This window comes from Salmo salar, unplaced genomic scaffold, assembly GCF_965601325.2.
Source record: "Salmo salar unplaced genomic scaffold, fSalSal1 ptg000432l, whole genome shotgun sequence".
NCBI lineage: Eukaryota > Metazoa > Chordata > Actinopteri > Salmoniformes > Salmonidae > Salmo > Salmo salar.
In genome coordinates, this window is record NW_027675387.1 from 2,396,092 (window position 1) to 2,422,291 (window position 26,200).

The 26,200-nt window shown below is 40.0% G+C and overlaps 1 protein-coding gene and 1 long non-coding RNA gene across 2 annotated transcripts; both read right to left on the reverse strand.

Annotated features, from left to right (window-relative positions):
• Nucleotides 1-5,450: 5,450 nt before the first annotated feature.
• LOC145876103 (uncharacterized) lies at nt 5,451-8,688 on the reverse strand. Its single transcript, XR_014391412.1, has 3 exons — nt 8,618-8,688; nt 6,425-6,613; nt 5,451-5,727 (listed from the first exon to the last, which is right to left on the reverse strand). It is a non-coding gene; the product is annotated as an uncharacterized LOC145876103 (long non-coding RNA).
• A 7,249-nt stretch (nt 8,689-15,937) lies between these two features.
• LOC145876056 (uncharacterized) lies at nt 15,938-24,161 on the reverse strand. Its single transcript, XM_082971828.1, has 5 exons — nt 24,148-24,161; nt 16,979-17,214; nt 16,476-16,814; nt 16,213-16,355; nt 15,938-16,085 (listed from the first exon to the last, which is right to left on the reverse strand). Exons 1-5 carry the CDS (start codon nt 24,159-24,161, stop codon nt 15,978-15,980), a joined length of 840 nt encoding a protein of 279 aa, XP_082827954.1. The 3' UTR covers nt 15,938-15,977.
• Between the last annotated feature and the right edge of the window lie 2,039 nt (nt 24,162-26,200).

Sequence of the window (26,200 nt, forward strand, 5' to 3'; positions counted from 1 at the left end):
TGCGTTCAGAAACCTATCTGGTTGCCAGGCGACAAAGTTAGGCGGGAGATCTAGTGATATTATTACCCTGTCTGGTTGCTAGGCAACGAAGTTAGGCGGGAGATCTAGTGATTACCCTACACCTGTATCTCATCAACCTTCTGCACACCTGGTCCTGATCATCACCTCTTCATTAGCTCTGAGCTGACATCCATTCCCTGCTGGATCGTTAGCAACGAACAGCCTCATGTTTCCTGAGCTAGTCTTGTTGTTTTGTTCTTGTTACTGGTTACTCACCCCCCGTTTACTCTGTCTACAGTCATTCTCCCGGAACATTCAACTCCCTTGCCTGGCCGTCGGTGGATACAGTGACGTCATTGAATCCACCCATCTACTCTCATCAACTCACCTCCGCTTCGTCTCCTGGATCACTCAAATTACACATCAAGACTACCAATAAATACTCACCTTCATTTTACTCACCTTGTCCTGGTCTGCTTCTGGGTTCTGTCTTAGAGAAACGTGACAGCAGGCATGGAATATGGGACAACATGCTAAACTTATGACTACTTTAATACACTATAAGTAATATGTCCGAATAATTACGACTTTTTCAAATGGGAGAACTACATGCATAAAGTACTTTCATATCTGATAATACTGACCTCAGAGTCTCCAGTTTACAGTGGTGATTCCCCAGTACAGCAGAGAGCAGCTTCACTCCTGAATCCTTCAGGTCATTGTTACTCAGATCCAGCTCTCTCAGGTGTGAGGGGTTTGACCTCAGAGCTGAGACCAGAGAAGCACAGCCTTCCTCTGTGACTAGACAGCCTGACAGCCTGCAAAGAGATCATGACTTCAAACACATTGTTAATTTAGTGTAGAAGGACAATGGCAGATGCATTTGGTTTATTCTCCCAAACAACATATAGATTCTTCTTCTGTCTCCTAGAATTGTATGGTCATATTGTTATACTAATGTGAAAATCAATGCATTTATTCAATGTTTTCAATATAATATTAATTAAACACATATTATAATGCATATTTTTCTTTAACCTGAATATTTCTTCCTGATGATTAGATTTTATATGTCATTTTATGTACTCACAGAAATGCACTGGAGGCTTTGAACACTGGCAGCAGCCTCAGAAGACCTTCCTCTGATCTGGAGTATTTCTTCAGGTCAAACACATCCAGCTCCTTTTCTGAAGTCAGCAACACAAAGACCAGAGCTGACCACTGTGCAGGTGACAGGTTGGGTTCTGAGAGACTTCCTGATCTCAGGAAGCTTTGGATCTCCTCCACTAGAGAATGGTCATTCAGTTCATTCAGACAGTGGAACAGATTAATGCACCTCTCTGGAGAGGGATTCTCCCTGATCTTCTCCTTGATGTACTTGACTGTTTTTTCATGGGTCTGTGAGCTGCTTCTTGTCTTTGTCAGTAGACCTCGTAAGTGCTTCTGATTGGACTTCAGTGAGAGGCCCAGAAGGAAGCGGAGGAAAAAGTCCAGGTTTCCCGTCTCACTGTGTAAGGCTTTATCCACAGCACTCTTGTAGAAAGTAACTTCAGGCTTTCTGAACAGCGCAGAAAGGTTCCTGGATGTTGATTGTGGTTTGTCCATTAGATTCTCATTGTTGTTGATGAATGAGAGGAACACATACACAGCAGCCAGAAACTCCTGAATGCTCAGATGCACGAAGCAGTACACCTTCTCCTGGTACAGAACACATTCCTCTTTAAAGATCTGTGTGCACAATCCTGAGTACACTGATGCATCATAGACATCAATGCCAGCCTCTTTCAGGTCTTCTTCATAGAAAATCAGATTGCCCTTCACTAGCTGTTGAAAAGCCAGTTTTCCCAGTGACAGAATGCTCTCGTTATTCAAGTGTGGATCTGTCTCTTCTTTCCCAAGATACTTTTCATTCTTCTGGTTGGTATGAAACACCACAAGGTGTGTGTACATCTCAGTCAGAGTCTTGGGCATCTCTTCTCTCTTATGTTTCAGCATGTCTTCGAGGACTGTTGCAGAAATCCAACAGAAGACTGGAATGTGGCACATGATGTGGAGGCTCCTTGATGTCTTTATGTGTGAGATGATTCTGCTGGCCAGGTCCTCATCACTGAATCTCTTCCTGAAGTACTCCTCCTTCTGTGGATCATTGAACCCTCGTACCTCTGTCACCTGGTCAACACACCCTCAAGGGATCTTATTGGCTGCTGCAGGTCGGGTAGTTATCCAGAGGAGAGCAGAGGGAAGCAGATTTCCCTTGATGAGGTTTGTCAGCAGAACATCCACTGAGGTTGACTTTGTGACGTCCCAACAGATCTTGTTCTTCTGGAAGTCTAGGGGCAGTCGGCACTCATCCAGACCATCAAAGATGAACAGAACTTTGTACTTGTTGTAGATGGAGATTCCTGATTGTTTGGTTTCCATTGAGAAGTGATTAAGAAGTTCAATGAAAGTGTGTTTGTCCTCTTTCATCAAATTCAGCTCCCGAAAAGGGAATGAAAATACAAATTGGACATCCTGATTTGCGTTTCCTTCAGCCCAGTCCAGAATGAACTTCTGCACAGAGACTGTTTTTCCAATGCCAGCGACTCCCTTTGTCAGCACAGTTCTGATGAGTTTGTCTTGTCCAGTTAAGGGTGTGAAGATGTCGTTACATTTGATTGCAGTCTCTGGTCTTGCTAGTTTCCTGGTTGTTGTCTCAATCTGTCTCAGCTCATGTTCATTATTGACCTCTCCTGTTCCTCCCTCTGTGATGTAGAGCTCTGTGTAGATCTTATTGAGAAGTGTTGGGTTTCCTTGTTTAGCGATCCCCTCAAATACACATTGAAACTTCTTCTTTAGATTAGATTTGAGTTCACGTTGGCAAATCACAGCAAGCTCATCTGAATCTAGAAATAACACAGAGGATATTAATATTACATCTGTTTTAATGCCTACAGTATTGTAGGACTGTTATAAAGTTTTAATTATACTAATTTCTTCACTTAACTGACTGTATAAATGTGTAAATGTTTTCATAATGCATTACAGACTGGTGTGACTGATTATATTATTATTGGTATCATTGATGGTATTATTAATGTTGTCTCTCTCTCTCCTCTGTCTCTCTCTCCGTCTCCTCCGTCTCTCCTCTGTCTCTCAATCCTGTCTCTCTCAATTCAATTCGCTTTATTGGCATGACGGAGCAATGTACATATTGCCAAAGCTTACAATATGAAAATAGTAAGAATCAAAATTGTCAACGGGATTGGTTGGTTGGTCTGTCAGACACTGTCCCTCAACTTATGGCAGGCAGCAATGTAGTGCTCTGCCAACCCACAGCTCTCTGCTTCCTCCCCCAACAGGACGGGGAGCCTATCCTCATCAGAGAGGTCTTTGAAACCTTGAATAAGGGTTTCAAATTTGGGGAAATGACACTCTCTCATTTTTTAATATTTTTTACATTTTGTCAGGAAATGCAGCTCCGTCTCAGGTTCTGCTGTTGTGCAGTGGTTGCACAGCCTTTCCTCTACAGGGAGCCAGGTTTTCCTGTGTCTCTCTCTCTCTCTGTCTCTCTCTCTGTCTCTCTCTGTGGCTCTCTCTCTGTCTCTCTCTGTGGCTCTCCTCTCTCTGGTTACCCTCTCTCCTCTGGCTCTCCTCTCTCTGGCTCTCCTCTCTCTGGTTCTCCTCACTCTCCTCTCTCTCTCTCTCTCTCTCTCTCTCTCTCTCTAAATTAATCAACACAACACATCCCTGCTGCTACTTGATGAGGTCAATAGGTGTTGTGTTAAGGCTGCTACAATATCATTGAGTTACACATCTACTTTAGCTGTACTTTAGCCACAGCTTTTAAATGTTATAAAACAGCATTCAACATGAGGCAGACAGATCTTACATTTCTCCAGTGTGTCAGCGAGCTCCTTCTGGTTCATTTTCCTCAGGACGTGCAGTGTGATCTTCAGAGCCCCCTCTCTGGCACTGCTCTCCTGCCTCTCATCTTCAGCATCCACCACTTCCTCATCCTGCTTCTGACTCTCAAAGCCTTCTGGGAGTTTTGGACTAAGAATCTTCTTGAACATCTTCAGCTCGTTCTTCACAAATGTCATAATTTTCTCTTCAAGCATCTGAAATAAGTCATGTAAATAAGTTAAGCAAGAGAAGAATTGGTTTCTCATTAATACAATAATAACTTTACTTGAGGAAAACAAAAACAAATGTTCATAACAGGACCACATACACTGAATATAGAGTCCAGGTCTGTTTGATGACTCTGGGAAGACTGACCACTGAGAATCTCTGACTCTGATCTCTCCTGTTGGTTTCTGTGGACAAAACACACACACACACACACACACACACACACACACACACACACACACACACACACACACACACACACACACACACACACACACACACACACACACACACACACACACACACACACACACACACACACACACACACACACACACACACACACACACTGTTTTAGGACTATGAAAATGGACTAAAGGATTAGCCTATGGATTATGAAAACAACCAAAAGAAATGTGAAAATGGGAGAGGAGAAATGACTAGAGACAGTGTTGTTTAACTCACTGACCATGACCCATGAGTTCTTCTTACCTTTGTTCAGTAGAAAAGTCTCCCTCTCTAAAGAATATAGGTAGATTCATAGACTGGTCACTCTTCATGGACACACAGCTGGGAACAGGGGAGGCTGGTCTCTCCTGCTTGATTGGACTTCAACACAACAGAGACAAACATTACATCTCTCATCTACTCTGAGCTCAGATGGGGAAACATAAGAAGAGTTTCATTCCAAAACGCAACATATCACTTTACAGACTCTCAGGAGTTAACACACTCAGGTCAGGGAGAGTTGGAGAGGCAGGTTTATGGTTCCCCCCTAGACTCTCAGGAGTTAACACACTCAGGTCAGGGAGAGTTGGAGAGGCAGGTTTATGGTTCCCCCCTAGACTCTCAGGAGTTAACACACTCAGGTCAGGGAGAGTTGGAGAGGCAGGTTTATGGTTCCCCTAGACTCTCAGGAGTTAACACACTCAGGTCAGGGAGAGTTGGAGAGGCAGGTTTATGGTCCCCCCCTAGACTCTCAGGAGTTAAAACACTCAGGTCAGGGAGAGATGGAGAGGCAGGTTTATGGTTCCCCTAGACTCTCAGGAGTTAACACACTCAGGTCAGGGAGAGTTGGAGAGGCAGGTTTATGGTTCCCCCCTAGACTCTCAGGAGTTAAAACACTCAGGTCAGGGAGAGTTGGAGAGGCAGGTTTATGGTTCCCCCCTAGACTCTCAGGAGTTAACACACTCAGGTCATATAGTATGTCTATAAGACCTCTGGACACACACACACACACACACACACACACACACACACACACACACACACACACACACACACACACACACACACACACACACACACACACACACACACACACACAGGGAGGGAACGTTGTGTTTGTTTAATTTTGTTTTAGGACTATGAAAATGGACAAAAGGATTAGCCTATGGATTATGAAAGCAACAAAAAGAAATGTGAAAATGGGAGAGGAGAAATGACTAGAGACAGTGTTGTTTAACTCACTGACCATGACCCATGAGTTCTTCTTACCTTTGTTCAGTAGAAAAGTCTCCCTCTCTAAACTCTATAGGATGCATCATAGACCAGTCACTCTTCATGGACACACAGCTGGGTACAGGGGAGGCTGGTCTCTCCTGCTTGATTGGTCTTCAACACAACAGAGACAAACATTACATCTCTCATCTACTCTGATCTCAGATGGGAAACATAAGAAGAGTTCCAAAACGCAACATATCACTTTACAGAAATGAGCTTTTATTGTTTAAAGAAATTATGTATTAATTATTACATCTCTCACAGACAAGGATTTGTTTAAAATCTATCACTTGATTTTTTCATTTCAGAGAGACAAAAATCATGTTTTTTTATGCAAAATGCTATATGTCACTCTCAAATGTGACCGACCGGCTCAATTTGGTAATTAACTAAATAACTACATATATAGTGATTTTGGTTTATGTCAGTTTAATTGTTTGTTATGGTATAAGTTGTTATTTTATGGTTGTAAGTGATACAATTAACTAGTAATTCTCAATAATTACTACTTTAGTAAGGAATAAAAAAAAAATTCAGCACTACTGCAGTTGCTAAATAATTCCAATAGATGGGAACATAAGACCACAATGACATTTCAGAATATTAGTTTAGTTTTCTCCCTGGATCCACCACCACTCCCCACGCTTCCTGCAGAACCCCTGCAGTACCTCCGCAGACCCCGGATTGAGAACCCCTGATTTAGCAGATGCTCTTATCCAGAGAGATTTACAGTAAGTGCATTCACCTTAAGACAGCTAATTATTTAGGAAATAAACTAAATCAATTCTTCATAAAATTGTCATCTTACCGCTTAGCTTTGGTGTCATGTCCCCCAGAGAGACGCATTTTAGACGCAGGGCCCCCCTCCTCTATCTCCCCAGAGAGACTAATTTTAGAGGCAGGGCCCCCCTCCTCTCTCTCCCCAGAGAGACTCATTTTAGAGGCAGGGCCCCCCTCCTCTCTCTCCCCAGAGAGACTCATTTTAGAGCACTGACCCCTGTAAACAGAGATCCAGCATGTTGGTTGTGGTTAACACAGTGACAACTAAACAGAGATCCAGCATGTTGGTTGTGGTTAACACAGTAACAACTAAACAGAGATCCAGCATGTTGGTTGTGGTTAACACAGTGACAACTAAACAGAGATGCAGCATGTTGGTTGTGGTTAACACAGTGACAACTAAACAGAGATCCAGCATGTTGGTTGTGGTCAACACAGTGACAACTAAACAGAGATCCAGCATGTTGGTTGTGGTTAACACAGTGACAACTAAACAGAGATCCAGCATGTTGGTTGTGATTAACACAGTGACAACTAAACAGAGATCCAGCATGTTGGTTGTGGTTAACACAGTGACAACTAAACAGAGATCCAGCATGTTGGTTGTGGTTAACACAGTGACTAATTCTTGAATGTCAATTGTTCTCATTCATTCATTATCTCTTTGAGAAATATATTTTTAACAACTTTCTCTTTTACTTCACTACATTCATGAAGAAAATGATGTACTTTTTACTCCATACATTTTCCCTGACACCCAAAAGTACTCGTTACATGTTGAATGTTTAGCAGGACAGAAAACGGTCCAATTTCAACACTTATCAAGAGAACATCCCTACTGCCTCTGATCTGGAGGACTCACTAAACAGAGAACATCCCTGGTCATCCCTACTGCCTCTGATCTGGAGGACTCACTAAACAGAGAACATCCCTGGTCATCCCTACTGCCTCTGATCTGGAGGACTCACTAAACAGAGAACATCCCTGGTCATCCCTACTGCCTCTGATCTGGAGGACTCACTAAACAGAGAACATCCCTGGTCATCCCTACTGCCTCTGATCTGGAGGACTCACTAAACAGAGAACATCCCTGGTCATCCCTACTGCCTCTGATCTGGAGGACTCACTAAACACAAATGCTTCATTTTTAAATGATGTCTGAGTGTTGGAGTGTGACCCTGGCTATCCGTAAATTAAAATAACAAGAAAATTGTGCCGTCTGGTTTGCTTAATAAAAGGAATTTTAAATTATCACTACTTTACTTTTACTTTTGATGCTTAAGTATATTTTAGCAATTACATTTACTTTTGATACTTAATTATATTTGAAACCAAATACTTTGACTTTTACTGAAGTAGTATTTTACTGAGTGACTTTCACTTTTAATTGAGTCATTTTCTATTAAGGTATCTTTACTTTTACTCAAGTATGAGAATTGAGTACTTTTTCCACCACTGTTCTAACGTTCTAGAGACATATGAGCCACAGTTTCAACAGACATTTTGTAACTGCGTAGGCTACAAAGTTACTTTCAGTTTCATATAAGGAAATAATGTAACGGTCACTGGGTGAATTCGTTTTGCATTGCCCGGCTCCCCGCGTGAGCAGAGTTTACGCATTTTAGACCATTCCATTGTTCCTTAACATTAAACTCCACTCACCTGTAGCACCGGGCCATGCAAAACGAACTTCCCACTGTCGCAGGGCACTGAGACACAGAGTTCTAAACCCAGAGTTCTAAACCCAGACGCGTTTCTTCTCTTACATTATTTTTGATAAACATATAATTTACTCTAAACCAAGTTTACCTGTGTTTTTTTCCTCCAAAATGTGAGTTACTGTAGGACTTTAATAATTGTTAACAGGCCTACAAACCCAAAAGGTTTTAATTTGAGAATGTTCATTTGTATGCCTCAAATATTAAACTGTCTTAAAATATTTAATGATTAGTTGAATCAGGTGTGTAAGTGCTGGTAAGAACAAAAGGATTGAGAAACCCTGAGATAAACATAAAACTATATAATGTAAAAGCTCCTCCACCATCTTTACCAGACGTTTTACTGATAACATGTAGACCTACTGATTAGTTTCCACTTTGAAAACTGCTGTCTGTCAGCAACTCAGCTCAAATAGCAGTTCTAATAACTAGAAATATCTCATTCCAGGTATTCATTATCTTACTCTGTCCATTAGAATAAATTAATGTTCAGAAATACTTACTTTATTTTTCAATAATCTCCATATAGTGTTTTCTGCTCTGTCGTCTCAAAATGGATCCTGTACAAAAGAACAACTTTACTTTCTGTTTCAATCAGCCATCTCCCCACCCTGATAGTAAAGTGTTTTATTGGTATCTTCCACTAGAGGGCAGTAAACACCTGCTGTTCGGTTTCATACAGGCAGTGTCCCAGAGTTGGATTGCTGATCTAGAATCAGGTCCCCCCTCTCCATGTAATCTGATTCATTATGATATAGGATCAGGTCCCCCCTCTCCATGTAATCTGACTCATTATTATCTAGGATCAGGTCCCCCCCTCTCCATGTAATCTGATTCATTATGATCTAGGATCAGGTCCCCCCTCTCCATGTAATCTGATTCATTGTGATCTAGGATCAGGTCCCTCCTCTCCATGTAATCTGATTCATTATGATCTAGGATCAGGTCCACCCTCTCCATGTAATCTGATTCATTATGATCTAGGATCAGGTCCCCCCTCTCCATGTAATCTGATTCATTATGATCTAGGATCAGGTCCCCCCCTCTCCATGTAATCTGATTCATTATGATCTAGGATCAGGTTCCCCCTCTCCATGTAATCTGATTCATTATGATATAGGATCTTTTTTTTCACCTTTATTTAACCAGGTGGCCAGTTGAGAACAAGTTCTCATTTACAACTGCGACCTGGCCAAGATAAAGCAAAGCAGTGCGACAGATACAACAACACAGAGTTACATGGAATAAACAAGCGTACAGTCAACACAAAAGAAAAAAGAAAGTCTATATACAGTGTGTGCAAATGGCTTGAGGAGGTAAGGCAATAAATAGGCCGTAGTAGCAAAGTAATCACAATTTGGCAGATTAACACTGGAGTGATAGATGAGCAGATGATGATGTGTAAGTAGAGATACTGGAGTGCAAAAGAGCAGCAAAGTAAATAAAAACAATATGGGGATGAGGTAGGTAGATTGGGTGGGATATTTACAGATGGACTATGTACAGCTGCAGCGATCGGTTAGCTGCTCAGATAGCTGATGTGTAAAGTTAGTGAGGGAGATATGAGTCTCCAACCAGTGATTTTTGCAATTCGTTCCATTCACTGGCAGCAGAGAACTGGAAGGAAATGCGGCCAAAGGAGGTGTTGGCTTTGGGGATGACCAGTGAGATGTACCTGCTGGAGCGCGTGCTACTGGTGGGTGTTGTTATCGTGACCAGTGAGCTGAGATAAGGCGGAGCTTTACCTAGCATAGACTTGTAGATGACCTGGAGCCAGTGGGTCTGGCGACGAATATGTAGCGAGGGCCAGCCGACTAAAATGACCTGGGTTGCAATCATGAAAAAAAACGACCCGGCCTTCATCGTTTGACATTGAGAACATTGGGAGAGATGAGAGCTGACGTTTTAGTAAATGTGCAGATTACGTATCTCAGTCACAGACAAGAAGCTCAATTAAGACATTATCTTCACCACTGGGACTGGGGACAACAGGACCACAGGCCAAATAATACAGCTCAACACTTCCACACTACCACAGTGAGTAGAATCAGGCTTCTGATCACAGAAAACTTGCAGAATTATTAACCTGTATTTTCACGGCTGGATAAAAAACGTACCCAATTTAATCTGGTTACTACTCCTGCCCAGTAACTAGAATATGCATATAATTATTGGCTTTGGATAGAAAACACCCTAAAGTTTCTAAAACTGTTTGAATGGTGTCTGTGAGTATAACAGAACTCATATGGCAGGCAAAAACCTGAGAAGATTTCATGCAGGAAGTGGCATGTCTGACAATGTATCGTTCTTCTTGTCTCTGTTTATTGAAGAGTGAGGATCTTAGCTGTCCCGTGACACTTCCTACGGCTGCCATAGGTTCTCAGAAGGCGGCAAAACGCTGAATCGTGGCTTTGCAGGCTCTGGCTGAAACAAAGTATCGCGTTTGGGTAGTGGCTGGTTACAGTACTGTGAGACTCAGGCTCGTGCCCGCGTCGACCGAAAGGTTTGTTTTCATTCCTCTGTTTAGCTAAATGGACATTCCCGGTCGGAATATTATCGCTTTTTTATGAGAAAAATGGCATAAAAATGGATTTTAAACAGCGGTTGACATGCTTCGAAGTACGGTAATGGAATATTTAGATTTTTTTTGTCACGAATTGCGCCATGCGCGCGACCCTGATTTACCATTTCTGATAGTGTCTGGGACGCACGAACAAAACGCCGCTATTCGGATATAACGATGGATTATTTTGGACCAAACCAACATTTGTTATTGAAGTAGCAGTCCTAGGAGTGCATTCTGACGAAGACAACAAAAGGTAATCAAACTTTTATAATAGTAAATCTGATATTGGTGAGTGCTAAACTTGCCGGGTGTCTAAATAGCTAGCCCGTGATGGCTGGGCTATGTACTTAGAATATTGCAAAATGTGCTTTCACCAAAAAGCTATTTTAAAATCGGACATATCGAGTGCATAGAGGAGTTCTGTATCTATAATTCTTAAAATAATTGTTATGCTTTTTGTGAACGTTTATCGTGAGTAATTTAGTAAATTGTTAGCAAATTCCCCGGAAGTTTGCGGGGGGTATGCTAGTTCTGAACGTCACATGCTAATGTAAAAAGCTGTTTTTTGATATAAATATGAACTTGATTGAAAAAAGCATGCATGTATTGTATAACATAATGTCCTAGGTGTGTCATCTGATGAAGATCATCAAAGGTTAGTGCTGCATTTAGCTGTCTTCTTGGTTTTTGTGACATTATATGCTAGCTTGAAAAATGGGTGTCTGATTATTTCTGGCTGGGTACTCTGCTGACATAATCTAATGTTTTGCTTTCGCTGTAAAGCCTTTTTGAAATCGGACAGTGTGGTTAGATAAAGGAGAGTCTTGTCTTTAAAATGCTGTGAAATAGTCATATGTTTGAAAAATTGAAGTTTTTGTATTTTTGAGGAATATGTAATTCGTGCCACGCCTATCATTGGATATTGGAGCAGGTGTTCCGCTAGCGGAACGTCTAGATGTAAGAGGTTAATGATGAATTGTATTAGACGTTATTAGACATTTCTGTTGTTGAGGAGGATGGGAGACCCACAGTATAGGTGCGTAACGCACAGAGACGTCAAAAATGTGTTTCAAAAATCGTCAAAGAGTAATTATTTTAACCTAAAGCATTTAATAAAGACACTTATAGTACAATATTATGGGGAATAGGAATGAGAGGGCTACTTACTTATGATTTATTATTGGAGAATACCACAACAACATTACATGTTGGACTGTACACATTAATATGATTTATTATATACCACAACAACATTACATGTTGGACTGTACACATTAATATGATTTATTATATACCACAACAACATTACATGTTGGACTGTACACATTAATATGATTTATTATATACCACAACAACATTACATGTTGGACTGAACACATTAATATGATTTATTATATACCACAACAACATTTCATGTTGGACTGTACACATTAATATGATTTATTATATACTACAACAACATTACATGTTGGACTGTACACATTAATATGATTTATTATATACCACAACAACATTACATGTTGGACTGTACACATTAATATGATTTATTATATAACACAACAACATTTCATGTTGGACTGTACACATTAATATGATTTATTATATACCACAACAACATTACATGTTGGACTGTACACATTAATATGATTTATTATATACCACAACAACATTACATGTTGGACTGAACACATTAATATGATTTATTATATACCACAACAACATTACATGTTGGACTGAACACATTAATATGATTTATTATATACCACAACAACATTACATGTTGGACTGTACACATTAATATGATTTATTATATACCACAACAACATTACATGTTGGACTGAACACATTAATATGATTTATTATATACCACAACAACATTACATGTTGGACTGTACACATTAATATGATTTATTATATACCACAACAACATTACATGTTGGACTGTACACATTAATATGATTTATTATATACCACAACAACATTAGATGTTGGACTGAACACATTAATATGATTTATTATATACCACAACAACATTTCATGTTGGACTGTACACATTAATATGATTTATTATATACCACAACAACATTACATGTTGGACTGTACACATTAATATGATTTATTATATACCACAACAACATTACATGTTGGACTGTAGACATTAATATGATTTATTATATAACACAACAACATTTCATGTTGGACTGTACACATTAATATGATTTATTATATACCACAACAACATTACATGTTGGACTGTACACATTAATATGATTTATTATATACCACAACAACATTACATGTTGGACTGAACACATTAATATGATTTATTATATACCACAACAACATTACATGTTGGACTGAACACATTAATATGATTTATTATATACCACAACAACATTACATGTTGGACTGTACACATTAATATGATTTATTATATACCACAACAACATTACATGTTGGACTGTACACATTAATATGATTTATTATATACTACAACAACATTACATGTTGGACTGAACACATTAATATGATTTATTATATACCACAACAACATTTCATGTTGGACTGTACACATTAATATGATTTATTATATACTACAACAACATTACATGTTGGACTGAACACATTAATATGATTTATTATTGGAGAATACCACAACAACATTTCATGTTGGACTGTACACATTAATATGATTTATTATATACTACAACAACATTACATGTTGGACTGTACACATTAATATGATTTATTATATACCACAACAACATTACATGTTGGACTGTACACATTAATATGATTTATTAAAAACAAAGGAGGACAAAGGCACTCTTCATATAATTAATTAAAATGCCTTTATCTGTATGTTATGTTCAATAGAAACAAAGTTTTTAAAAATCCTACGCGTTTCGGCTGCATGGCCTTCGTCAGGGAGTACAAAGAATAATACAATGACTTCTTTTGAACAGCTTTTCCAATTAGCCCTAATTTGAAGAGGGAGTGGTTACACAATGAATTGGACACACCTAGAGACGCCTTCAAGACCTCTTAGCGGAACACAAGTACGCTATACGGGTAGGCAATGAAGACTACCCCATGGCAAGGCACTACAAGTCCTTACACCATGGCAACCCTGCCTCCCTACAAGCTATGGGTATTGATCATGTTCCGGCCTCTATTAGAAAAGGGGACCGTCTTAAACAGTTAAAACAAAGGGAAGGTTTTGGGATTTACAAACTACAAGCCACTAAATACCCGGGTTTAAATGAAGATATGGATTTCTCACCATTCCTGTAGGGTTGTGATAGGTCCATTTGCTGTCATCTAGTGGTCATTTTGCTCAATTGCCCTCAGCTATGTTTAGACTATTGTTGTTCATGTTTGGCTGTGTTCTAGTGTACTATGGAATATATTGCTTTCTTATTCTTGACACTTCTCCCGGTCATGTTTAAGGTTAGAACTACCTTTCTAAGTGTTCTGATACTTCTAGCTTGGAGTTGTATTTTTTTGATAACATAGCTACAGTATTTCACTTTTTAATGTGTATAGTATTGCTTACTAGGTGTGTCCAATCAATTTTAACCACTCCCTTCAAATTAGGGCTAATTGGAAAAGCTGTTCAAAGGAGGACATTGTATTATTTCTTTGTACTCCCTGACGAAGGCCATGCAGCCGAAACGCGTCAGATTTTTAAAACCTTGTTTCTATTGAACATGCCATACAAATAAAGGCATTTTAATCAATTATATGAAGAGTGCCTTGGTCCTCCTTTCTATTTTATACTGTACTCTGTATTTCACACAGTGAGTCTATGCAACCTATTATGTGTCAAGGGAAGCACATTTTACTCCTGAACGTGTTTAGGCTTGCCATAACAAAGGGGTTGAATACTTTCTGACTCAAGACATTTCAGATTTAAATCTTTTATTCATTTGTAAAAAAGAAAAGAAAAACATATTTCCACTTTGACATTATGAGTTATTGTGTGTAGGACAGTGACAGTAAAATCTCAATTTAATCGATTTAAAAATTCAAAATGTGGAAAAGGTCTAGGCAGTGAATACTTTCTGAAGGCCCTGTAGCTGGTATCATGACTTTCAGCATGACAATCAACATCATAACTAAAAGTGAGAAAGAACTATATCTCACAGATCCAGGAATGGTTAAATGAACACGGATAGTCATGCCATGGTCCTTGGTCTGATGAACTGTGAGTTAACAACACACAGTTCTCCACTCCACCACCATTAGGCTGTCCACTCCCCCAGTACCTGCAGTAGAAATAACACAGTTAGACTGACCACTCTCTCAGAACCTAGAGTATGAACAATACAGAGCTAGACTGACCACTCTCTCAGAACCTAGAGTATGAACAATACAGTTAGACTGGATACTCTCTCAGAACCTAGAGTATGAACAATACAGAGCTAGACTGACCACTCTCTCAGAACCTAGAGTATGAACAATACAGAGCTAGACTGACCACTCTCTCAGAACCTAGAGTATGAACAATACAGTTAGACTGGATACTCTCTCAGAACCTAGAGTATGAACAATACAGAGCTAGACTGACCACTCTCTCAGAACCTAGAGTATGAACAATACAGTTAGACTGGATACTCTCTCAGAACCTAGAGTATGAACAATACAGAGCTAGACTGACCACTCTCTCAGGACCTAGAGTATGAACAATACAGAGCTAGACTGACCACTCTCTCAGGACCTAGAGTATGAACAATACAGAGCTAGACTGACCACTCTCTCAGAACCTAGAGTATGAACAATACAGAGATAGACTGACCACTCTCTCAGGACCTAGAGTATGAACAATACAGAGCTAGACTGACCACTCTCTCAGAACCTAGAGTATGAACAACACAGAGCTAGACTGACCACTCTCTCAGAACCTAGAGTATGAACAATACAGAGCTAGACTGACCACTCTCTCAGAACCTAGAGTATGAACAATACAGAGCTAGACTGACCACTCTCTCAGAACCAAGAGTATGAACAATACAGAGCTAGACTGGATACTCTCTCAGAACCTAGAGTATGAACAATACAGTTAGACTGGATACTCTCTCAGGACCTAGAGTATGAACAATACAGAGCTAGACTGACCACTCTCTCAGAACCTAGAGTATGAACAACACAGAGCTAGACTGACCACTCTCTCAGAACCTAGAGTATGAACAATACAGAGCTAGACTGACCACTCTCTCAGGACCTAGAGTATGAACAACACACAGAATCAGTCCTACCCCTTACACGGTGGTCAGAGTTGTTAGAGCAGTAGTCTCTTACTTTGGGGTGGTCAGTGGGTTGCCGTCCACCCATTTCCAGGTCCCCTCAGTAACAGTGTCAGTCAGACCAATCCAGAAACCCTTGTTGAGGTGGAAGAGAAACTCCTGTTGGTGAGAAAGAGCTGATATTGTCAACTACTATAGACTACATGTGTTAAATACTGGAAGATACATTACTGACCAAGGGATGTTTGATCATAACCCCCCCGCCATATCTCTCTCTCTCTCTCACCTGTTCCTTATCACTGTTGATGATCACCAGGTCTGCTCCTCTCTCCAGACAGTCATCTTTGCTCTCCCCCCAGGTTTTAGTCTCAGTAGACAGGAAGTACCAACTGGATTCAAACTTCTTCCAGTCTTTAGGGCAGGTTTGTTCTACAAGACAAAAACATGAATTTCCATCTTATTATTCTGCACCTATTATTTTAGAATAGAAACACAAGTTGACTGCATATTAGATATATGATGTTATGATCATTTATTAGGTAAACTCACTCAGATTAGAGAACTTTCTCATGAGATCATTTTTCTCTTTCTGTTGCTGGTCTCTCTCTTTAGTCAGGGTGTTACTGCTGGTCTGTAGCTGGTCTCTCTCTTTAGTCAGGGTGTTACTGCTGGTCTGTAGCTGGTCTCTCTCTTTAGTCAGGGTGTTACTGCTGGTCTGTAGCTGGTCTCTCTCTTTAGTCAGAAGGCTGTAACTGGTCTGTAGCTGGTCTCTCTCTTTAGTCAGAAGGCTGTAACTGGTCTGTAGCTGGTCTCCCTCTTTAGTCAGAAGGCTGTAACTGGCCTGTAGCTGGTCTCTCTCTGTTGAGTCGTGATGACCAATTACTCCATCTGTAAAAGGGAAAAGTTAATCAAACATGTAACTACCACACCATTGATGATTAAGGATGATTAAGGATGATTAAGTATGATTAAGGTTGATTAAGGATGATTAAGGATGATTAAGGATGATTAAGTATTCTACTTAAGTCTCAGTGACAAAATACTAAACTTACAGTAGACAGACAGGCCTATGATCCCAGTCAGTAGGAGAACACACAGCAGCCCCAGACACACTGCAGCTACTCCAGAGGGTCTCTTCCACCACTGGAAATGTACTGAATCACAAATTATTAAAGTATGGTATTTGGTAATGTGTTTTACTGTATCATCCACGATTGGGACAAATAAATAAAAAAAAATTGTATTTGTCACATGCGCCGTATCCAACAGGTGTTTTAACCTGTTGGGGCTACAGGTTAGCAATGAACCCCGAGACGGGATTGCTAACAAGGCTGGAAATTCAAAACATCAAAAATCTAATAATTTCAATTTCTCAAACAAGCAACTATTTTACACCATTTAAAAGATAAACATCTCCTTATTCCAACCACATTGTTCGATTTTCAAAGAGGCTTTACGGCAAAAGCATAAAGTTAGATTATGTTAGGACAGTACATAGCCACAAAAGTACAAACATCCATTTTCAATTCAAGGTCAGGCGTCACCAAAAGCAGAAACCAGCTAAAATTATGCACTAACCTTTGGCAATCTCCATCAGATGACACTCCTAGGACATTATGTTATACAATACATGCATTTTTTGTTCCATCAAGTTCATATTTATATCCAAAAACAGCATTTTACAGTAGCGTGAAATTCAGATTTTTTTCTTCTCTGAAGTGCTTCCGGTGAACAACGTTACAATTTACAAAATTACTATTCGAAAACATTGGTAAATTATAATATTGTGATTCAAATAATAATAGTTTATCATTTCGTAAATGCTACTGTATTGCCAGATTTCAAAATAACTTTACTGGGAAATCACAAGTTGCAATAAACCGGGTGCTGTGCTAAGAACAATAGGCTAGGCTATATAGGTTAGCATCATCTTGTAACCAGCTAATATCAATAATACTATCGTCAATAATCCCTTACCTTTGATTATCTTCATCCATTGGCACTTCCAGGAATCCCAGGTCCACTACAAATGTGGTTTCTTTTGACAAAGTTCATAATTGATGTCCAAATAACTCCAAGTTGTTCCATGTTGTTAGCGCTTCGGTGGCTACTCAAAAGTAGTGCGGGCGGGGGGTGGGAAGTCACGGCGAAAAGTTAAAAAAGTTAAAAAAATTATCTATTTACGTTCGTTCAAACATGTCAAACGTTGTTTAGCATCAATCTTTAGAGCCATTTTTAACGTGAAACATCAGGGAGGTCAACTTCCCTTCCTTGTCATCCGGTCTCTGTTGATCATAGACGCTTCAAACAACTTTATAAAGATCGCTGACATCTAGTGGAAGCCGTAGGAGTTGCGAAATGAATCCTTTCTCACTGTGGTATCTATTAAACAATGATTAAAAAAAATTGTACAGCCACAAAATTCTTTTTTTCTCTCAGGTTTTCTCAGGTTTTTGCCTGCCATATGAGTTTTGTTATACTTACAGACACCATTCAAACAGTTTTAGAAAATTCAGAGTGTTTTCTATCCAAATCTGGTAATAATATGCATATCCTAGCTTCTGAGTTGGTGTAGGTGGCAGTTAAAAATGGGCACATATTTTTTTCAAAATTCTCAATACTGCCCCCGTAGCCCATTAAGAAAAATACAAAAAAATGAAAATAAATAAAAGTAACAAATAATTAAAGAGCAGCAGTAAAATACCAATAGCAGGGCTTTATACAGGGAGTACCGGTACAGAGTCAGTGTGCGGGAGCACTGGTGTCGAGGTAATTGAGGTAATATGTACATGTAGGTAGAGTTATTAAAGTTACTATGCATAGATAATAAACAGAGTAGCAGCAGGGTAAAAGAGGGGGGGGACAATGCAAATAGTCTGGGTAGCCATTTGATTAGATGTTCAGGAGTCTTATGGCTTGGGGGTAGAAACTGTTTATAAGCCTCTTGGACCTAGACTTAGGCACTCTGTTACTGCTTGCCATGCGATAACAGAGAGAACAGTCTATGACTAGGGTGGCTGGAGTCTTTGACAATGTTTAAGGCCTTCCTCTGACACCGCCTGGTATAGAGGTCCTGGATGGCAGGAAGTTTGGCCCAGTGATGTACTGGGCTGTATGCACTACCCTTTGTAGTGCCTTGCTGTCGGAGGCCGAGCAGTTGCCATACCAGGCAGTGGTGCAACCAGTTAGGATGCTCTCGGTGGTGCAGCGTTAGAACCTTTTGAGGATCTGAGGACCCATGCCAAATGTTTTCAGTCTGTTGTGCCCTCTTTTCAGATTTTGTTGTGCCCTCTTCACAACCGTCTTGGTGTGTTTGGACCATGTTAGTTTGTTGGTGATGTGGACACCAAAGAACTTGAAACTCTCAACCTGCTCCACTACAGCCCCATCGATGAGAACAGGGGCATGCTCGGTCCTCCTTTTCCTGTAGTCCGCGATCATCTCCTTTGTCTTGATCACGTTGAGGGAGAGGTTGTTGTCCTTGCACCACATGGCCAGGTCTCTGACCTCCTATAAATATGAACATGATTGAACAAAACATGCATGTATTGTATAGCATAATGTCCTAGGGTTGTCATCTGATGAAGATCATCAAAGGTTAGTGCTACATTTAGCTGTGGTTTGGGTTTATGTGACATTATATGCTAGCTTGAAAAATGGGTGTCTGATTATTTCTGGCTGGGTACTCTGCTGACATAATCTAATGTTTTGCTTTCGTTGTAAAGCCTTTTTGAAATCGGACAGTGTGGTTAGATTAACCTGTTAGGGCTAGGGGGCAGCATTTGCACGTCTGGATAAAAAAATGTACCCGATTTAATCTGGTTACTAATCCTACCCAGTAACTAGAATATGCATATACTTATTATATATGGATAGAAAACACTCTAAAGTTTCTAAAACTGTTTGAATGGTGTCTGTGAGTATAACAGAACTCATTTGGCAGGCAAAACCCTGAGACATTTTCTGACAGGAAGTGGATACCTGATGTGTTGTATTACCTTTAAACCTATCCCATTGAAAAACACAGGGGCTGAGGAATATTTTGGCACTTCCTATTGCTTCCACTAGATGTCACCAGCCTTTACAAAGTGTTTTGAGTCTTCTGGAGGGAGATCTGACCGAACAAGAGCCATGGAACGATGATGTCCCATTAGACACCTGGCGCGCGAGTTCATGTTGGGTACCCTCGTTCCAATACGTTATAAAAGAGTATGCATTCGTCCACCTTGAATATTATTCATGTTCTGGTTAAAAAAGGCCCTAATGATTTATGCTATACAACGTTTGACATGTTTGAACGAACGTAAATATATTTTTTCCCCTCGTTCATGACGAGAAGTCCGGCTGGCTTAGATCATGTGCTAACAAGACGGAGATTTTTGGACATAAATGATGAGCTTTTTTGAACAAAACTACATTCGTTATGGACCTGTGATACCTGGAAGTGACATCTGATGAAGAGAATCAAAGGTAATGGATTATTTACATAGTATTTTCGATTTTAGATCTCCCCAACATGACGTCTAGTCTGTATCGCAACGCGTATTTTTCTGGGCGCAGTGCTCAGATTATTGCAAAGTGTGATTTCCCAGTAAGGTTATTTTTAAATCTGGCAAGTTGATTGCGTTCAAGAGATGTAAATCTATAATTCTTTAAATGACAATATAATATTTTACCAATGTTTTCTAATTTGAATTATTTAATTTGTGACGCTGACTTGACTGCCGGTTATTGGAGGGAAACGATTTCCTCAACATCAATGCCATAGTAAAACGCTGTTTTTGGATATAAATATGAACTTGATAGAACTAAAAATGCATGCATTGTCTAACATAATGTCCTAGGAGTGTCATCTGATGGAGATTGTAAAAGGTTAGTGCATCATTTTAGCTGGTTTTATGGTTTTGGTGACCCTGTCTTTGACTTGACAAAACATTACACACAACTCTTGTAAATGTACTGTCCTAACATACTCTAAATTTATGCTTTTGCCGTAAAACCTTTTTGAAATCGTAAAACGTGGTTAGATTAAGGAGATGTTTATCTTTCAAAGGGTGTAAAATAGTTGTATGTTTGAAAAATGTGAATTTTGACATTTATTTGGATTCAAATTTGCCGCTCTTGAAATGCACCTGCTGTTGATGGAGTGCACCACGGGTGGCACGCTAGCGTCCCACCTAGCCCATAGAGGTTAACGAGAGTCTTGTCTTTAAAATGGTGTAAAATAGTCATATGTTTGAGAAATTGAAGTAATAGCATTTCTAAGGTATTTGAAAATCGCGCCACGGGATTACACTGGCTGTTGCGTAGGTGGGACGATTTCGTCCCGCCTAGCCCAGAGAGGTTAAGTAGGGGAGGTTCATAGATTTGAAGTACAGTGAAATTATCATCATTATTAGGTTTTGTTTGTAGTCAACTTATGGGTTTCTGAATCGGTGTAGTTTAATGAAATGTTTTTTTTGGGGAAAAAGAGCGCTTCATTGTCTCTCTGTGGAATGTTTCCTAGAAGCCACGATTCCTTAAAGGGGTATATACACATATGGAATCTTAGAAGTTACACACACACATGGAATCATTGAAGTTTTATTTTCTGAGTTTTAATTAAATATGTGATAAGGGAATGGTCTGGGAACCTGGGATCCAACATGTATAAAATGTCTGATGGTTTTTCTTTAATTTGTCTAATATAATAAGAAACACCGTTTTGAAAGGGTGGTATGACTTTTGACCTCTATCATGGCACCCCTTTGTGGTCTGATCAGCCTCATGGGAGGGCCATTTGGATGATGAATTTAAGGGCATTTGTAATACTGGTTTTAAGGAAATTTGTATAACTGATAATGATGATGGAGTTTAAAGTTCTTAGACACATTGGTAATTTGAACCAATGAGAAGACAGAATGACGATAAAGGTACAATAATGTTTCTTTGTGGAGTAGTTCAGATTAGTGAATTTGATCTGATTATGTTATTTGAATATCTTTTGACCAGTAGTGGTATTTTTATACATTATAAAGCTAAGTTTAGCTGTGGTTGGATGCAGTGTAAGGAATTTAACACAACAAGGTTGTGAAATTGCCATAATATTATTATTATATTTAGCCAGAATAAGCGTAATAACGGTAGACTTAGGTTAAGTATATAGGATATATTCTAAGCCAACAGGACAGGGATATATGACATCTGTGGTGATCATGAAGAGTATGGAGATACATTTAAGTAGCTATGGAATCATCTCAGGGATTACTATTATAAGACATGTGGATTTTTCTAAAATACATGAGAGCCTTGTGTCAAAAGGATGGGCCAGGAGGAGAGCAAGATAGAGAGCAGAAGGTAAGATTCCCATAATAAGTCAGGATTGAGAGAAGATAGAAGTGATACAGAATTGTTAGATAACAGTTACTGAGTGGAGAGCAGCATAGTTAAGTTTTAGGCAGGTAAAAATGAAAACTGAATTGTAGAAGTGAGAACTTAACCTGGGGTCCACTTAGGCGTGGGGCCCGATTAATGTCAGGATGATTTGTTTTTAACCTGTTGGGTCTAGGGGGCAGCATTTGCACGTCTGGATAAAAAAAATGTACCCGATTTAATCTGGTTACTAATCCTACCCAGTAACTAGAATATGCATATACTTATTATATATGGATAGAAAACACTCTAAAGTTTCCAAAACTGTTTGAATGGTGTCTGTGAGTATAACAGAACTCATTTGGCAGGCAAAACCCTGAGACATTTTCTGACAGGAAGTGGATACCTGATGTGTTGTATTGACTTTAAACCTATCCCATTGAAAAACACAGGGGTTTAGGAATATTTTGGCACTTCCTATTGCTTCCACTAGATGTCACCAGCCTTTACAAAGTGTTTTGAGTCTTCTGGAGGGAGATCTGACCGAACAAGAGCCATGGAACGGTGATGTCCCATTAGACACCTGGCGCGCTAGTTCATGTTGGGTACCCTCGTTCCAATACGTTATAAAAGAGTATGCATTCGTCCACCTTGAATATTATTCATGTTCTGGTTAAAAAAGGCCCTAATGATTTATGCTATACAACGTTTGACATGTTTGAACGAACGGAAATATATTTTTTCCCCTCGTTCATGACGAGAAGTCCGGCTGGCTTACATCATGTGCTAACGAGACGGAGATTTTTGGACATAAATGATGAGCTTTTTTGAACAAAACTACATTCGTTATGGACCTGTGATACCTGGAAGTGACATCTGATGAAGAGAATCAAAGGTAATGGATTATTTACATAGTATTTTCGATTTTAGATCTCCCCAACATGACGTCTAGTCTGTATCGCAACGCGTATTTTTCTGGGCGCAGTGCTCAGATTATTGCAAAGTGTGATTTCCCAGTAAGGTTATTTTTAAATCTGGCAAGTTGATTGCGTTCAAGAGATGTAAATCTATAATTCTTTAAATGACAATATAATATTTTACCAATGTTTTCTAATTTTAATTATTTAATTTCTGACGCTGACTTGACTGCCGGTTATTGGAGGGAAACGATTTCCTCAACATCAATGCCATAGTAAAACGCTGTTTTTGTATATAAATATGAACTTGATAGAACTAAAAATGCATGCATTGTCTAACATAATGTCCTAGGAGTGTCATCTGATGGAGATTGTAAAAGGTTAGTGCATCATTTTAGCTGGTTTTATGGTTTTGGTGACCCTGTCTTTGACTTGACAAAACATTACACACAACTCTTGTAAATGTACTGTCCTAACATACTCTAAATTTATGCTTTCGCCGTAAAACCTTTTTGAAATCGTAAAACGTGGTTAGATTAAGGAGATGTTTATCTTTCAAATGGTGTAACATAGTTGTATTTTTGAAAAATTTGAATTTTGACATTTATTTGGATTCAAATTTGCCGCTCTTGAAATGCACCTGCTGTTGATGGAGTGCACCACGGGTGGCACGCTAGCGTCCCACCTAGCCCCAAGAGGTTAACTTAGGAACAGGAAGAAGAGTTAAAAGCGGTACCCTCCGTGTTAGGGTCCCAAGGACCCATTGATGTGGGGTTAATTAGAGTTATTTTAGTGTAAGTAGTCCTGAAGTCAAATTATAGATTTTATTAAAATACCTTATTAGTAATTTAGGAAAATTTGAGCCCCGAGGGAAGCTAAATTTTGATTTATGGAAATGATATTTTACGAATCCTTCTCAGGAGGGCTGTAAGGCAGACTGTTAGTATTCTTACCAGAACAAGGTCATAAAGTCAGCAAGAGGAAGTTGCAACTCTGGCAGGAGGAAGTTATCTATTTGGGGCACACTATAACTCAAGAAGGGAGAACACTTAATTCTACCAGAAAGACAGCCATCCTAGAAGCACCTAAACCACTCAATAAGAAACAAATAAAAAGTTATTAACATCTAGCTCAGTACTGGCGTTTCCCAGATATGATCGCCCCTTTACCCAGAAAGTAGACTGTAGGGAGGGGTTCATGACATCAGTGATGAGGGTTTGGAGCGGGTAGTCGCACTTCGCTTCGCTCCACAGGTAATATTACATTTCATTACATTACAACGGTTTGATTTGTTTGATCTGAGCAATTTTTTCTTAGCTAGCTACATAGCCGTCTTTGTATCAAAGATAATTGTGTAGTTTAGAGTAATTATCGAGGTTAGCTAGCCAGCCAGCTGTTTTCGTCCTCCTAACTTAGTCAACACTGCTAGCTAGCCAACTAGCCAACTTCTACCGACTAGCAGCACTGTAGAAACTATTACATTACAACGGAATGACTTAGTCAACTTAGTCAACACTGCTAGCTAGCCAACTAGCCAACTTCTACCAACTAGCAGCACTGTAGAAACTATTACATTACAACGGAACGACTTGATTAGTGTAGTGCTAGCTAGCTACATAGCTGTCTTTGCTGTATTTGTATCTAAGATAATTGTGTAGTTTAGAGTAATTTATCGAGGTTAGCTAGCCAGCCGCGCCGCGACGCCGTTGTCCAGACTCCAGACTTAGTCAACACACCTAGTCATCATCAAACCCACTGCTAGCTAGCCAACCTTTACTGACTAGCAGCACTGTAGAAACTAATACACTACAACGGAACGATTTGACTAGTGCAGTGTTAGCTGTCTTTGTCATAGTCTGATAATTGTGTAGTTTAGAGTAATTATCGAGGTTAACTAGCCAGCCGCGCCGCGACGCCACGCCATTGTCCAGACTCCAGACTTAGTCAACACCCCTAGTCATCATCAAACCCACTGCTAGCTAGCCAACCTTTACTGACTAGCAGCACTGTAGAAACTAATACACTACAACGGAACGATTTGACTAGTGCAGTGTTAGTTGTCTTTGTCATAGTTTGATAACTGTGTAGATTAGAGTAATTATCGAGGTTAGCTAGCCAGCTATTTTCGTCCCCCGCGACGGCATTTTTCCAAACCTAGCCAACTATTACCGACGAGCAGCATTGTAGAACTAAATACATTACAAAGGAACGTCTTGATTAGTGCAATGTTAGCTAGCTACATAGTTGCTTTTGTATCATGATAAGGTGTTGTACTGAAACTATCGAGGTTACCTAGCCAGCTACACGTTCCAACAAAGTCAACAACGCAGCCACTGCTAGCTAGCCTACTTCACCAGCCAGCAGTACTGTATCATCTTCGTCATTTTAGTCAATAAAATTTTTCCAACTTAAGCTTAACTTTATGAACATTCGAGAAGTGTAGTCCACTTGTCATTCCAATCTCCTTTGCATTAGCATAGCCTCTTCTGTAGCCTGTCAACTATGTGTCTGTCTATCCCTGTTCTCTCCCCTCTGCACAGGCCACACAAACGCTTCACACCGCGTGGCCGCTGCCACTCTAACCTGGTGGTCCCAGCGCGCACGACCCACGTGGAGTTCCAGGTCTCCGGCAGCCTCTGGAACTGCCGGTCTGCGGCCAACAAGGCAGAGTTCATCTCAGCCTATGCTACCCTCCAGCACCTCGACTTCTTGGCACTGACGGAAACATGGATTACCACAGATAACACTGCTACTCCTACTGCTCTCTCCTCGTCTGCCCACGTGTTCTCGCATACCCCGAGAGCATCTGGCCAGCGGGGTGGTGGCACTGGAATCCTCATCTCTCCCAAGTGGACATTCTCTCTTTCTCCCCTGACCCATCTGTCTATCTCCTCATTTGAATTCCATGCTGTCACAGTTACCAGCCCTTTCAAGCTTAACCTCTATGGGCTAGGCGGGACGAATTCGTCCCACCTACGTAACAGCCACTTGAAGCCTGTGGCGCGA